This window comes from Scyliorhinus canicula, chromosome 11, assembly GCF_902713615.1.
Source record: "Scyliorhinus canicula chromosome 11, sScyCan1.1, whole genome shotgun sequence".
In the NCBI taxonomy this organism is placed as follows: Eukaryota; Metazoa; Chordata; class Chondrichthyes; order Carcharhiniformes; family Scyliorhinidae; genus Scyliorhinus; species Scyliorhinus canicula.
In genome coordinates, this window is record NC_052156.1 from 41,455,437 (window position 1) to 41,470,742 (window position 15,306).

Sequence of the window (15,306 nt, forward strand, 5' to 3'; positions counted from 1 at the left end):
AGGGAGAGTGGAAAAGGACAGAAAGGAGAAGAAGTATCCTAAAAATGAAAAATATGAACAGCTTTAAATCTCTAAGAAGAATTTGCAACAAGCAGAAATGTGACTGAACATAATGGACCCCTTCTAGCATCAGACAGTTGGATTAGCAATGCATTAACAATGATCAATTAACAATTATTTTAAAGGTACTTACACTCTTAATCACCAGCCCTAACTTTGTATCGCAAATTTAATGGTCAATTAATCTGCAAACTCAGTGAGTAATTAAGTAAGCGTACAGAAGCATCAGAATGACTAAACCCCTGATTTTTATATAGGGAATCCTCTGACCTGCACTTAAAACCTCCCTGAAGGCACAGGCTTGAATTTGTTGTGTGGTAAATCACAAGTCAAATACTGGAACGCAATGCTGCAGTGCACAGCAAGCTTGAATGCTAATATGCGGCATCAGCTGTTCATTAAATGGATGAAGAGGAGATTTAAAACATAAGAAACCAAAACATTTTATAGTTTGTTCGGAAACTAAGGTTAACTATCCTAATTATGTTAAGTTAGATATTAAAGTACAAAGAAAAACATTTTTATAGTTCAATGTGAAGGACATTTTTCTACTTTAAGTTTTTCCAATATTATTCCACTGGACAGTAATATCTGGACAGTAACCAGTGGACTGTTCAATTGTGAAGGTCACAGTCAAGGCCATTTTTTAAAATCACAACATACTGTTGCGAATATCTGATTTTTAAAATTCATATGTTAAGTATAAATTTTAGTTTGGGGATGGAAATTTTAAAATGCAAGATAAATGGGAACACCTGGGGTGGGATTCGTCATCCGTTCACGGCAGTGGGATTCTCCTGTCTAGCTGCAGTGAATGGGAGATCTGTCTGAGCGTCAGAATCTCCCACTAGCAGCAACAGCAGGGCGGACCAACGTAGAATTCCGGCCCTGGTTGAGAACTTGGTAAACAAACCTAAAATAAGTGAAATCAAAGGCTGGCCTGTGTTTATTTAATAAGGTCAGAATAGGGAGTGGGAAAACTCTAAACAATGTGTGCCCCGTCTCTGAGCTCTTGTTAAGATGTGTAACTATTCATGTGGGTTATAGAACCAAAGGAATATTTTGAAGGTAAAGATAATTAGTTTGAATTTCAGTCTAGAGAACATTTCAGATATGCCAGGTTGCTATGGAAATAGACTATGTCAGGAGGTACCTTTTTGTTTTGGGTTTACTCTGTGTGATTTCTCACAGAGGGGTTGAGTTGGGGTTTGTAAGCCTCTGGGATCAGAGGCAGAGAGAGAGTCTGCCAGGAGCTGCGGACCAGTCAAGGGCAGCTCAGTTGCAGGTAAGTAAGCCATACACTAATTTTTATGGCATTAGCTGAACCCAGCGTGGGGAGTAAGGCCTTGCTGGACACAGAAGATAGAAATGGTTTTAATTCTTGTAAATTTTTCTGGGTAACTATTGATGTAACACAATTCGAACAATCTGTAGTTTGCAATTTAAATTGCATTTTCGATGGTTTCCAGTACAGGACAATTTCCCATAGTAAGTTACAGGCCTCAACCAAGATGTTAACAATTCATGCAGGCAAGGGTTGTTCAAAGATGAGAAGGAGCAAAGTTCCTGTCAATCCTCCTTTCCCCACCTTGTCCAGAGACTTTAAAACATGATGAAGTACCTGAATCTGATTAGCACTAGTTCTTGCAGAAAAGTTGATGAAAAAAGGTACGTAACGCTCCTTATCTAAATTGTTCATTAGTTTATCTTGAACATAGAGTGACTTCCCAGTGCCAGTCTGGCCCACAAACAGAAGTGGTCTGTGTGAATTAAAAAATAATAGTTATACAAATTGTTTAAAATTATAAAATATGATAGTTAGGTTTCTAACTATGTACATTCTGTAAAGAATACACAAAACATAATGGAATAAATAACTCGCTTAAATGCATATTACTTTATATAAATTATGCATATAAATACAAAGTAAATTGAATGAAGCAGAAAATGTTATTATGCACATTTTATATGGCTACATATCCCGGTGAAATCAGAAGTGGCAATAAAAAATGAAGATTACAATAACTCTCAATGATAGAATTCAACTTTAAAAATAAATGGAAGATTTTTGTCTTCACCCCTAGGTGAAACAGTTTATTTGGCTTCATAGAATCCACCTGATTTTCATTTCATTGATTCCAATGGGATGAAAATTAGGCAGTTGCTATAATGGACAGGCAATCTATTATAGCACTGAGGATGAAATCTAATACAAAGTTCGAAGCAAAGTTCTTGCTCAAAACTAATTTATCAGCTCTTAAGTCTTTGATTAATAGCAAATTTTAAAAATTAATTTGAGGGATGTGGGCGTCACTGGCCAGGCCCGCATTTATTGCCGATTCCTTATTGCTCTCAAGATGGTGGTGAAGAGTTGCCTTATGGAGTGCCTTCCAGGATTTTGACCAAACTTTTTCTCACTCAAGGAGCTAATGAGCAAATTTTGTAAAGATAATGTTTGGCACAACATTAAATATGAATTTTTAAAAAATAAAGTATGAAAATAAACAACTCGCTGAGCAAAAAGAGTAATAAATAAAGATGTGTATTTGAGTGTAATAGCATGAGTGTCTGTTTCCGGCTCACTCCCAGTCTCAAGGTGCTGACTCAGTCACCCTCACCCACTGTGAAGAGAGTGCACGATGGTGCATGTGGGTGAGGGTGAGTGAGAACACTGAGTGAGCCAGACTTATGGACACATTCTGTCCTGCCTGCACACTCTCTTAACCTCTCCATTCCTATGTTCTCTCAAACCCCTCCTTGTGCTCTCTCCCTAACCTACAATCCCCCACTCTGTACCACACACATACACACATTTTCTCTCCCTATTGCACGCACATACAAGACTTCATGGGGTCCAGAGTCAACGTTGAGGACTCCCATGACAATTCCCTTTCGGCCCGGTCTGTCCAGCCAGTGGGACAGGATATACCCAGAGATTGTAATGGTGGTTTCTGGGACATTATTTGTAAGATATGATTCCGAGAGCATAACTACATCAGGCTGTTGCTCAACCCGAGATAGTTCTCCCAATTTTGGCACAACACCCAGATGTTGGTGATGTGGGCTTTGCAGGATCATGTTTAATTGATGTAACTGAGTAGCTTTCAGTAATTTCAGAAGGCAATTAAGAGCCAACTCCATTGCTGTGGGTCTGGAGTTACATGTAGGCCAGATCATGTAAGGATGGTAGATTCCTTCCCTAAAGAGTATTAGTAAACCAAATTAGGGCAGCACGGTAGCATGGTGGTTAGCATAAATGCTTCACAGCTCCAGGGTCCCAGGGGGAGGGGGGAGGGGGAGGGGGGAGGGGGGAGGGGGAGGGTTGTTGGGTTACGGGTATAGGGTGGATACGTGGGTTTGAGTAGGGTGATCATTGCTCGGCACAACATCGAGGGCCAAGGGGCCTCACGGTAGCATGGTGGTTAGCATCAATGCTTCACAGCTCCAGGGTCCCAGGTTCGATTCCCGGCTGGGTCACTGTCTGTGTGGAGTCTGCACGTCCTCCCTGTGTGTGCGTGGGTTTCCTCCGGGTGCTCCGGTTTCCTCCCACAGTCCAAAGATGTGCGGGTTAGGTGGATTGGCCATGCTAAATTGCCCGTAGTGTAAGGTTAATGGGGGATTGTTGGGTTACGGGTATACGGGTTACGTGGGTTTAAGTGGGGTGATCATTGCTCGGCACAACATCGAGGGCCGAAGGGCCTGTTCTGTGCTGTACTGTTCTATGTTCTATGTTCTATGTTCTGTGCTGTACTGTTCTATGTTCTATGTTATAAATAGGTTTTAATGACAATCAACAATGGTTTCATGGTCATTATTAATTCCAGATTTATTAATTGAATTGAAATTCCACCAGCTGCTGTGGTGGGATTTGAACCAGTATCTCCAGAGCATTAGCCTGGGCCTCTAGACACTACCACAATACCATCACCTCCCTCTAAGTAGATCAACAGGTATTCCAGCAATTGAACTATGTGAAGAAGGCAAATACATGTCCATGGATCACCCATAGAACTGATGAGCAGTGAGGGTTTCAACTCTTCCATTGTCCACAGCCAAACCTCCACCCACAACATACTGGGCTCCTCCCAATTTAAGCACCAATCCTGGCACCAAATGTGGTTCTGGAGAATTGCAGAAATGGTAATGATAGGGTTTACAATAGTACCTGTTTCCTGCCATCCTTCTACTGTCACCTTCATGTTTAATAATAATAATTGCTGATTGTCACTTGTCCCAACCACCAAACCCGTAATTATACCCAGGACACTAAGCCTTTCCCTCTTCCACAAATTAATGCCTCTGACCCTGTGGTGATATGCATCACTGTAAATACACAAGGGGTTAACGTAGATATACTAGGGCACTGTAAATACACAAGGGGTTAATGTAGATACACTAGGGCACTGTAAATACACAAGGGGTTAATGTAAATACACTAGAACTAAATAAACACTAGAGGGAGCACCAGGGACATCATGACACACAGCCATTCAACCAATAGGCCAGTAAGATAGGATACAACCAATGGGCAGTCAAGACACACCCAAAGGTGACACTACCACAAGGGGGCTACCCATATAAAAGGACAGGGCACACATGCTCTTTCTCTTTCCATAGGCGACACTCAGAGAGACAGGGGCAGATCAGGAAGAATTACACCCACCGCATGGATTAGAGCAGACTGGTTAGTTAGAGTTACTATAGTTAGATTAGCAGGAGAGTCGAACCCAAGTAGGAGAATTGTTAACTGTTCAAGAAATGTGTTAAACCTATCTCCAAGTATGAACCTCCCTTTGTCAGCGTATACATCAAGGAAGCAGCTTATGCTACGTGAAGACGCATAACACGACAGACCCGAGGCCAGCACGCGTACACACACACAAACGCACATGCGAGCGCACGCACACCTCCCCTCCCCCTTATCCTTGATTCACACTTGCTGGTCCTGAGCCTCCATGCAAGTTACCATTCTCCTGCCCCCCTCCTTGTGCTGCAAAGGTCAGCAAAGAAAACCAATGACCTTTTTATCAACTGCGTAAAGCTAACTGATGCACGTAGCTTTTAAATGAATGTGAAGTGGATATCATGTCGTTCTTGTGAACTACTGACATTAATTTGAATGTCGGATGTAATTATAAAAACATTTACATGAATGAGTATTCATGGCATGCATATTACAAGTGGGAACTCACCATATGCCAGTATGAGACCTGACATGCCACAAACACAGCACTGACTTAATCTTGGCATTTCAACAGACCATCTGGAAATCGAGTACCAGCTCCCACCTAACTCAGTCACCCCACATGCTATGGTTCCCACTCTTGCAGGCTCCATAAAATTCCCCTCAATATAACAGAAGCCTCACAAGGCAGTTTTAGAATTTGATTATCTATATGACTGTTTCACTATACAACGTAAAAGAGAACCAGTGCAAATTAAAAAAACATTTTCTAATAAGCAGTATCTTTCTTACTTTCCATTTGTAACACAGAGGTCCAACAGGTAGGTGTATCTGACTGTGTCCATTGTAGGAACAATGATGTCTTGGACTTTGGTGTTCTTATCACCCAGAGAAATAGTCTTTATTGTTTCATTCCAATGGACCCAACGGCCTCTGCCTTTAAACTGATATAGGTGTTGCAGATTCAATAGAAAGCAGTTCATAGTACAAATTAATATTACTTTCTGTTCATTAAATTAATTTGATGTTACGTTTTCAACAGTTTCTCTTGGTTTTGTTCACCTCCTCAAAACATACTGATTTTTAGGGATATGCTGTCCTCCAACCATGACTTCTGGTTACTGTCCCACTTGCCAGAAGAAACAGTTTCTCCCTGCTTACTCTATCAAATTCCTTCATTATTTTAAAGTCTCTATTAGAACTCCCCTTTAAAATGTTTTCTCTGAAGAAAGCAATTCAGCTTCTCCAATCTCTACATAGTCACATACCTCGTATGGTCCTGGTTAAACTCCCTCTGTTACCTCTCCAAGGTTTTGCCAAATCTCTTAAAAGTATGGATCCCAGAATTGTACACATTACTCCATGTGAGTCCAATAGGTTATTTGTAAAAGTTTAGCATGATTTGCTTGTTTTTTATTCAACACCCCTATTCACAACAACAAGTACCCCGTAATGTTCCAAAAATATATTTGCTGCCCATATTTAGAACTGTAGGCTCTTAGATCCTTTTAATCTTGGATGGCCAAATCACAGGGATGAGGATATTTGCATGAATGGAATTGGTTCAGTACACCTACCCTGAACAACCGGTCAGAACATCATGGAGATTTCATGGTGTCATGATGCTCCGAAGTCAGAGAGAGGATTCTTGAAGAAGCCAACAATGATTTTCAGTTGCATACCTTCGCCACCCTCTGGAATGAATTATCTTTCCATAGTAAACTTTTGGAAGTTTTTTTTAGGGCACTACATTCCCTGAAATTGTCCAAGGACAGAATGGGTAGAATTCCACAGGAAATCCTGGAAATTCTCTGACATATGGGAGCTGAAGCCTCAAAATCAAGAACTGCAAAGTTCAATCGCTGTTGCAGTTTGCATTCATATCAGCTTCTGACTACACAAACTGCACTACAGACAGGCTACTCCTGGAACTCTATTTTTTACCTTTTGATTGAGATGATAACATAGTTTGCTTGATAAAATCCTCGACTGAAAGAATGTATACAGAGAATAAAATAACAATGTTTAATAATACCACTTACAAGAAAACTTATATTCATACCTTACTAAAAGAAAATTTGGATTTGTTAATTCCAAATACGCCCACTGAGCAATTAATGTCCCTGGGTTAAGGGAAGAAATCAATTGTAATTTTTTCTCCTGATCTGTATTTAATTTTTCTTTTTGAATATAATTTTTATTGGAATTTTTTACAGAAAATATAAAACATGACAAACAATGAAATGCAACAAAATAACCCATAATAACTGTGACACCCCCAGACCGTATCGGCGCATGTATCACATACCCCCACCCCCCAACCCCAATGAACAACAAAAGAACTTAAAAATATATTAAAATTAAATAAACAAACATAGTCATTGTCGCCCCCCCCTTTTCCCTCCCCCCCCCCGGGTTGCTGCTGCTACTGTCCCTGTACCCTACCGTTGAGCCAGAAAGTCGAGAAAAGGCTGCCACCGCCTAAAGAACCCTTGTACCGACCCTCTCAGGGCGAATTTGACCTTCTCTAGCTTAATGAAACCAGCCATGTCATTGATCCAGGTCTCCACGCTTGGGGGCCTCGCATCCTTCCATTGTAGCAAGATCCTTCGCCGGGCTACTAGGGACGCAAAGGCCAGCACACCGGCCTCTTTCGCCTCCTGCACTCCCGGCTCCACCCCAACCACAAAAATCGCGAGTCCCCATCCTGGCTTGACCCTGGATCCCACCACCCTCGACACCGTCCTCGCCACCCCCTTCCAGAACTCCTCCAGTGCCGGGCATGCCCAGAACATATGGGCATGGTTCGCTGGACTCCCCGAGCACCTGACACACCTGTCCTCACCCCCAAAGAACCTACTCATCCTCGTCCCAGTCATGTGGGCCCTATGCAGCACCTTGAATTGGATGAGGCTAAGCCGCGCACACGAGGAGGAAGAATTAACCCTCTCCAGAGCATCAGCCCATGTCCCGTCTTCGATCTGTTCCCCCAGTTCCCCCTGCCACTTAGCTTTCAGCTCCTCTACTGACGCCTCCTCCGCCTCCTGCATAACCTTGTAGATATCGGATATCTTCCCCTCCCCGACCCAGACCCCTGAAAGCACCCTGTCGCTCACCCCCCTCGCGGGAAGCGAAGGGAATCCCTCCACCTGCTGCCTAGCAAATGCCTTTACCTGCAGATACCTGAACATGTTCCCCGGGGGGAGCCCAAATTTCTCCTCCAACTCCCCCAGGCTCGCAAACCTCCCATCAATAAACAGGTCCCTCAGCTGTCTGATGCCCGCTCTGTGCCAACCCTGAAATCCCCCATCAATGTTCCCCGGGACGAACCTATGGTTCCCCCTTAACGGAGCCTCCATTGAGCCCCCCACTTCTCCCCTATGTCGCCTCCACTGCCCCCAAATCTTGAGGGTAGCCGCCACCACCGGACTCGTGGTATACCTCGTAGGAGGGAGCGGCCACGGCGCCGTTACCAGGGCCCCCAGGCTTGTATCCCCACAGGACGCCCTCTCCATCCGTTTCCATGCTGCCCCCTCCCCCTCCATTACCCACTTGCGCACCATCGACACATTGGCCGCCCAATAATACCCCGAGAGATTGGGTAACGCCAGCCCCCCACCATCTCTACCCCGCTCCAAGAAGACCCTCTTCACCCTCGGGGTCCCATGCGCCCAAACAAAGCTCATGATGCTGCTAGTCACCCTTCTAAAAAAGGCCCTAGGGATAAAGATGGGCAAACACTGAAAAAGGAACAAGAACCTCGGGAGAACCGTCATTTTGACGGACTGCACTCTACCCGCCAACGATAGCGGCACCATGTCCCACCTTTTAAATTCCTCCTCCATCTGCTCCACCAGCCTGGTAAAATTAAGCTTATGGAGAGTCCCCCAACTCCTGGCCACCTGCACCCCCAGGTATCTGAAACTCTTCACTGCCCTCTTAAATGGGAGTCTCCCGATTCCCTCCTCCTGATCACCCGGGTGTACTACAAATACCTCACTCTTGCCTAAATTTAACTTATAGCCCGAGAAGCCCCCAAATTCCGCTAACAGCTCCATCACCCCCGGCATTCCACCCTCTGGATCCGCCACATACAACAGCAGGTCGTCCGCATATAGCGATACACGATGTTCCTCCCCACCCCGCACCAGACCCCTCCATCTCCCTGACTCCCTCAACGCCATAGCCAAAGGTTCAATCGCCAGTGCAAAGAGCAAGGGGGACAGGGGGCACCCCTGCCTGGTCCCACGGTAGAGCCTAAAGTACTCCGATCTCCTTCCATTGGTAACTACACTTGCCATCGGAGCCGCGTAGAGCAGCCTCACCCATTTGATGAATCCCTCCCCGAATCCGAACCGCTCCAGCACCTCCCACAGGTACCCCCACTCAACTCTATCAAATGCTTTCTCCGCATCCAGCGCCACCACTATCTCAGCCTCCCCCTCCACTGCCGGCATCATAATAACATTTAGTAGTCTCCGCACATTCGTGTTGAGCTGCCGTCCCTTGACAAATCCTGTCTGATCCTCATGTATCACCCCTGGCACACAGTCCTCTATCCTGGTGGCCAGGATCTTCGCCAGCAACTTAGCGTCAACATTGAGGAGCGAGATAGGCCTGTATGATCCACACTGCAAGGGGTCCTTATCCCGCTTCAGGATCAGAGAGATCAGTGCCCGCGACATCGTCGGGGGCAAAGCCCCCCCCCTCCCATGCCTCATTGAAGGCTCGCACCAACAGGGGACCCACCAGATCCGCATACTTTTTATAAAATTCCACCGGGAACCCGTCCGGCCCCGGCGCCTTACCTGACTGCATTTGCCCGATCCCCCTGACTAGCTCCTCCAACTCTATCGGCGCCCCCAGCCCCTCTACCAGCTCCTCTTGAACCCTTGGGAAACATAGCCTGTTCATGAAGCTCTCCATCCCCCCTCTCCCCATCGGAGGCTCTGACCGGTACAGTTCCTCGTAGAAGTCCCTAAAGACCCCATTTACTTCTGTCCCCTTCTGCACTACATTCCCACCCCCATCCGTCACTCCACCAATTTCCCTAGCCGCATCCCGCCTGCGGAGCTGATGCGCCAACATCCTGCTCGCCTTCTCCCCATACTCATATACCGCGCCCTGCGACCTCCTCCACTGTGTCTCTGCCTTTCTGGTGGTCAACAAGTCAAATTTGGCCTGCAAACTACGCCGTTCCCCCAGCAACCCCTCCTCCGGTGCCTCCGCGTATCTCCTGTCCACATCCAGGAGCTCCCCCACCAGTCTCTCCCTCTCCTTCCTCTCCCTCCTTTCCCTATGGGTCCGTATGGAGATCAGCTCCCCCCGGATCACTGCTTTCAGAGCCTCCCAGACCATCCCCACCCGGACCTCCCCCGTGTCGTTGGTATCACGTTCCCCTCAATACTTCCCCGGACCCTCCTACACACCTCCTCATCAGCCAGCAGCCCCACATCCAGGCGCCAGAGCGGGCGCTGGTCCCACGCCTCCCCCATCTCCAGATCAACCCAGTGCGGAGCATGGTCTGAAATTGCTATGGCCGAATACTCTGCATCCTGCACCTTCGGGATCAATCCCCTGCTCAGGATGAAAAAATCTATTCGGGAATAGACCCTATGGACATGGGAGAAAAAGGAATACTCCCGCGCTCTCGGCCTCCCAAACCTCCAGGGATCCACCCCTCCCATCTGGTCCATAAACCCCCTCAGTACCTTGGCCGCCGCCGGTCTACTACCCGTCCTTGAACTGGACCGGTCCAGTGGGGGATCCAGCACTGTGTTAAAGTCTCCCCCCATGATCAGGCCCCCTGCCTCCAGGTCCGGAATGCGGCCCAACAATCGCCTCATGAAGCCGGCATCATCCCAATTCGGGGCATATACATTAACCAGCACCACCTTCTCTCCCTGCAGTTGATCTGTATTTAATAAGTGTGCAAGAAACATCACATGAGGACTAGATCTGGTTCCACTCTTGACATTCTTGAATCCAAACAGCCTGCTGACACTATTTTTAAGATTTGAGTGAAGTACCAGTGATGACTAGCATCCATCAACACCTTTATGAAAAGCAAGTTGAAGGAGAGAAGACTGACAAAAAAACTTATTAAAATCATTACTTATTCACCAGTGCCTATTACTTATGTAACAACTATGTAGGGAGCTTTATGTTATCCTATCTTTTATTGAAAATAAATAACTTGATTTGTTTTGCATTTTCAAAACTGTTTGTTCAGGGATTAGAATAAGTCATACCTCATACATGTAGTCATAGACAAGCCCTTTATCCTCAAAGGGACACTCCCATTTTGCCACAGAAGCTGGTAGTGGCAATGTAGATTTTATGGACATAAATTCACGCATGAATGCATCAAATATCTTTCGACCCTCTATGTCACAGGATGCACCAATTGACCAAATTAAGGCAAAGCAAAAGGCAGCCTGGAAACAAGAAAAAGTTACATTTAGGGCACGATTCTCCGCACTCACGACGGGGCGGAGAATAGCGGGCGGCGCAAATTTTTACAGCGACGCTGGTCCGACACCCTCCCGCTATTCTCCCCCCCCCCCCCCCCCCCCCCCATGCCCGCCCCCCGACACGAATCGCAGCTCGCCGTTTTTTTACGGCGAGCAGCGATTCTCCCCTGGCCGATGGGCCGATTTCCAAGGCCTTTACGGCCGTTTTCACGATTTTTAATACACCTGCTATACCAGTTCGTGAAAACGGCCGCAAAGTGCCGTTCTGCACAACCATGCCACCGATTGGTACGGCCGCACCACGGCCGTGCCAAGGGTGGCATGGGCCCGCGATCGGTGGGCACCGATCGCGGGCAGCAGGTCCGATTCCCGCGCACTCTTTCTCCCTCCGCCGCCCCGCAGGATATGTCCGCGGGGCGGCTGAGGGGCATTACGGACCGCGCATGCGCGGGTCTGACGCATATGCGCGGATGACGTCATCTGCGCATGCGCGGGTTGGAGTCGTCCAATCCGCGCATGCGTGGCTGACGTCATCATATGCGTCAGCCGTCGCTAACTTTGGCGCGCGGGCTTAGCGAAATTCGTTAAGCCCGCGATGCCGGAGTTCACGGGGCCGCGATGCTAGCCCCGACCGGGGAGCAGAATCGGGTCCTGGGAGGGGGCGCGGAGGCTGCCGTGAAACACGGCCAGTTTCGTGGCAGCCTTCACGACTCTCCGCCTTTGCGGAGAATCGCGCCCTTAATTTTTGAGAAGCAAGGATGAGTGGCAGATAAGTAAAAGAATATAAGAAATAGGAGTTGGTGTCGACCAAACTGTCCATCAAACCTGCTTCACCATTCAATATGACTGTGACTGATCTTCCACTTTCCCATCAGTTCCCTATAGCCATTGGTTCCCTCAAGAGACCAGAAATCTGTCTATCTCAGTCTTAAATGTATTCAATAACGGAGCATCCACAACACTCTGGATGGAGCATTGCAAAGATTCACAGCCCCTTGAGTGAAAAAAATTCTCTTCATATCAGTTCTCAATGATCCACCCCTTATCCTGAGGACTGAGTCCCCATGCTCTAGGATCCCCAGTCAGGGGAACCACCTCTCATTGTCTATCCAGTCAAGCCCCTTCAATTTTCCAAAGATATCACCTCTTAATCTTCTTGTTATAACCCTCACTGAGGTCACCAGGTGTAGACTATTCGGGTCACTGTGACCTCCTTGGTATACGAACTTCCCTGTTAAGGGGGTGGGACTTCTCCTTAACAAAGGAGGCCTGATGGATGTGAACCCCGACCTGGATGGGGTCAGGGTGGGAGAACCCTTCGGAGAGTGGGGTTTGTACATTGTATTGTGTGATTAAAACTTTTTGTTTTGCCTTCATCATCGCTTCCACTCTGTCTGGATCCAACACTGGTGATGAGGATGGGATGGCGGCTATTAGCACAGAATTTGGGGCCTTTTTGCGAACCAACTGGATTCGCCACATCCACACCATACCACCCGGCGTTGAACGGTTTTGCTGAGTGAGCAGTCCAAATGTTTAAATGAGTGATGCAGCAGACCACGGGCTCTATCGAAAAGCGTCTGGCCCCTTTTCTCTTTTGCTGCAGAACGACACCGTACACCACCACAGGGGTGGCGCCATCGGAACTGCTCATGGGATGGTGCCTTCGTACATACCTGAACCTGGACTCCAATTCAGAACACTCCTCTCTGCTGCAGACCTTCCCCCCCTCCCCCCCCCAATATCAGCAAAGCGAGGCTCAGGTATGTACGAAGGCACAAGCCCCTTCGATGATTTTCACCCGGCATCACAATTCACATACGGAACTTCAGCGACAATGCCATATGCATCCTGGGTGTCATAGTTAAACTGACGGGACCAGTCGCCTACATGATACAGGCACAGGGCCTGGAATCAAATAGGCATGTGGATCAGCTCTAACTGTACTCCAGAACTAGCTGATCCTTGTTCAGATGCCCTGGCATGGTTGTTGCCATCACCACCGCCCTTGTTGCCTCCATAGTTTCCGGACACCCATGACACTGAAATGCTATTCGCAGCAACTTTGGCTTCTGACTCAGAGGTGGAGACGCAACCGTCTGCTGCGACCAAGGACCTGGGCGCAGCGATGGATCAAACTGTGGCAGCGTCACTCTGACAATCAGCTAGAAAATGATTGTCCTCCGTACGCTACATGCCAAGGGTCCCGCACAGACCAGCCCAAGGCGAAACAGACCAGAGGTTCTGCTCATCAATCTGTCACGGGTGAGGCCGTTCAGGATTTTGGGGGGTGGAAAGTGTTATGACCTTCATATCAAGGCATAAGGCCACAACATTCAGCTACCAAGTGGAATTACAATGTTTCATCGATCAGTTCCAATATTTATGATTTAATATAAAACCTGCATAACAGCTAGATTCATAATAAAGATAGTTGCTATGAGATTAGGAGTAGAATAACCTCATGTCATTTATGCATAGCACCATTTGCCTGCTTTGGAATGGAATTGTGGAGACCTGGAGTAAGCCACCCAGATACTTAGAACTGAAAACAGGATTTAAGAAAAATCACCAGTTTTCATCTCACAAAATAGAAAATAGGGATGGCGCAGTGGCACAGAGGTTATCACAGCAGCAAGAACCTGGGTTCAATTCTGACCTTGGGTGACTGTCTATGTGGAGTTTGGATGTTCTCCCCGTCTCTGCATGGGTTTCCTCCGGGTGCTCGTATTCCCTCCCATAGTCCGAAGATGTGCATGTTAGGTGGATTGACCATGCTAAATTGCCCCTTCATGTCCAGGGATGAGCAGGTTAGATTACGGGGATAAGGATTAGGTCGGTGCAGACTCGGTGGGCCAAATAGCCTCTTTCTGTATTCCAGGGATTTTATTTTAAAAAATAATACTAAGAATAGTATTTCTTACCATTATCCAGACACGAACGTTCTTGGAATCAGAGTCTTCTGTCAGTTGGTCATTGAGAAGCATGTCAAAAAGATGAGTCAGTGAAACCACAGTATTGCTGTCAGATGTTGGGACAAGTTCCTGAGTATTTGACATAGAAATTATATCAGTAATATCCATTACAATACTTACTTGATAATGACAAATAATTTAATTATATCTTACTGTTCATCTGTCAATTAAAAATCACCTAAAAATCTATTTTCTTAAAATCTATTTTAGTATTTTTATTAGAAATTCATAACTTTTCTGGGGAGGTGGTGGTGTAGTGGTATTGTAACTGGACTAGTTAACCAGAGACCCAGAGTAATGCTCTGGGTACCCAGGTTCAAATCCCACCACTGCAGATGGTGAAATATGAATGCAATAAAAATCTGGAATTAAAAGTCTAATGATGACCATGGAACCACTGTCGATTATCGTAAAAATCCATCTGGTTCATTAATGTCCTTTAGGGAAGGAAATCTGCAGTCCTTACCTGGTCTGGCCTACATGTGACTCCAGATCCACAGCAATATTGTTGTCTCTTAACTGCCCCCTCAAGGGCAATTAGGGATGGGTAATAAATGCTAGCACAACCTGCGACGCACAAATCCCAGGAACGAATAAAACAAAACTTATTTTTGCGTACTAAATCTTACAATGCAATGTGTCCACCTGACTTAATGGAACAGATTTTAACATGGAGCAGGACAGTGGTAGGAGAATATTCTGGTGACATAATTTCCTGCCCAGCAGGATGTAATGATGAATTTCATCGCTTGGGCCTCATTTAAATAGTGCCTGTTCAATTCCTGCCCAGAGGATGCAGAGTGGCTGTGATCATCAAGTGACCCTGCGCTTAGAGGAAAGGTAGCAGTTGAGCACGGGAGGCCATTACTTTTCAGGGCACAAAGGAGCTCATTTTGGCCCTAGAAAAGATCCAGCCTTACCAGAACAGCCTGTTCTGCCAAAAAAAACAATGTCAGCTTCCCTGATCAGGCCACAATTAAAATTGATCAAAACTGTATTTGTATAATTTTAGGAGGCTTGTGCCTGCTTTAGGCTTCATCTACTGCAAAATGCATTGCATGGGAAAACCATCCCTGTGTCTTAGACCAGCATTTGCAGGTGGTGATGTTCCTAT

The 15,306-nt window shown here is 46.4% G+C and overlaps 1 protein-coding gene across 1 annotated transcript in view; it reads right to left on the reverse strand.

The window, feature by feature from the left end:
• dnah12 (dynein, axonemal, heavy chain 12) overlaps positions 1-15,306 on the reverse strand; it is a 385,091-nt gene that overhangs the window by 182,216 nt on the left and 187,569 nt on the right. The window contains exons 35-38 of the mRNA XM_038812830.1: positions 14,142-14,261; positions 10,996-11,181; positions 5,537-5,688; positions 1,682-1,820 (exon numbers count right to left, since the gene is read on the reverse strand). Coding sequence (XP_038668758.1) covers positions 1,682-1,820; positions 5,537-5,688; positions 10,996-11,181; positions 14,142-14,261 — 597 coding nt within the window. The remainder of the gene's footprint in view (positions 1-1,681; positions 1,821-5,536; positions 5,689-10,995; positions 11,182-14,141; positions 14,262-15,306) is intronic.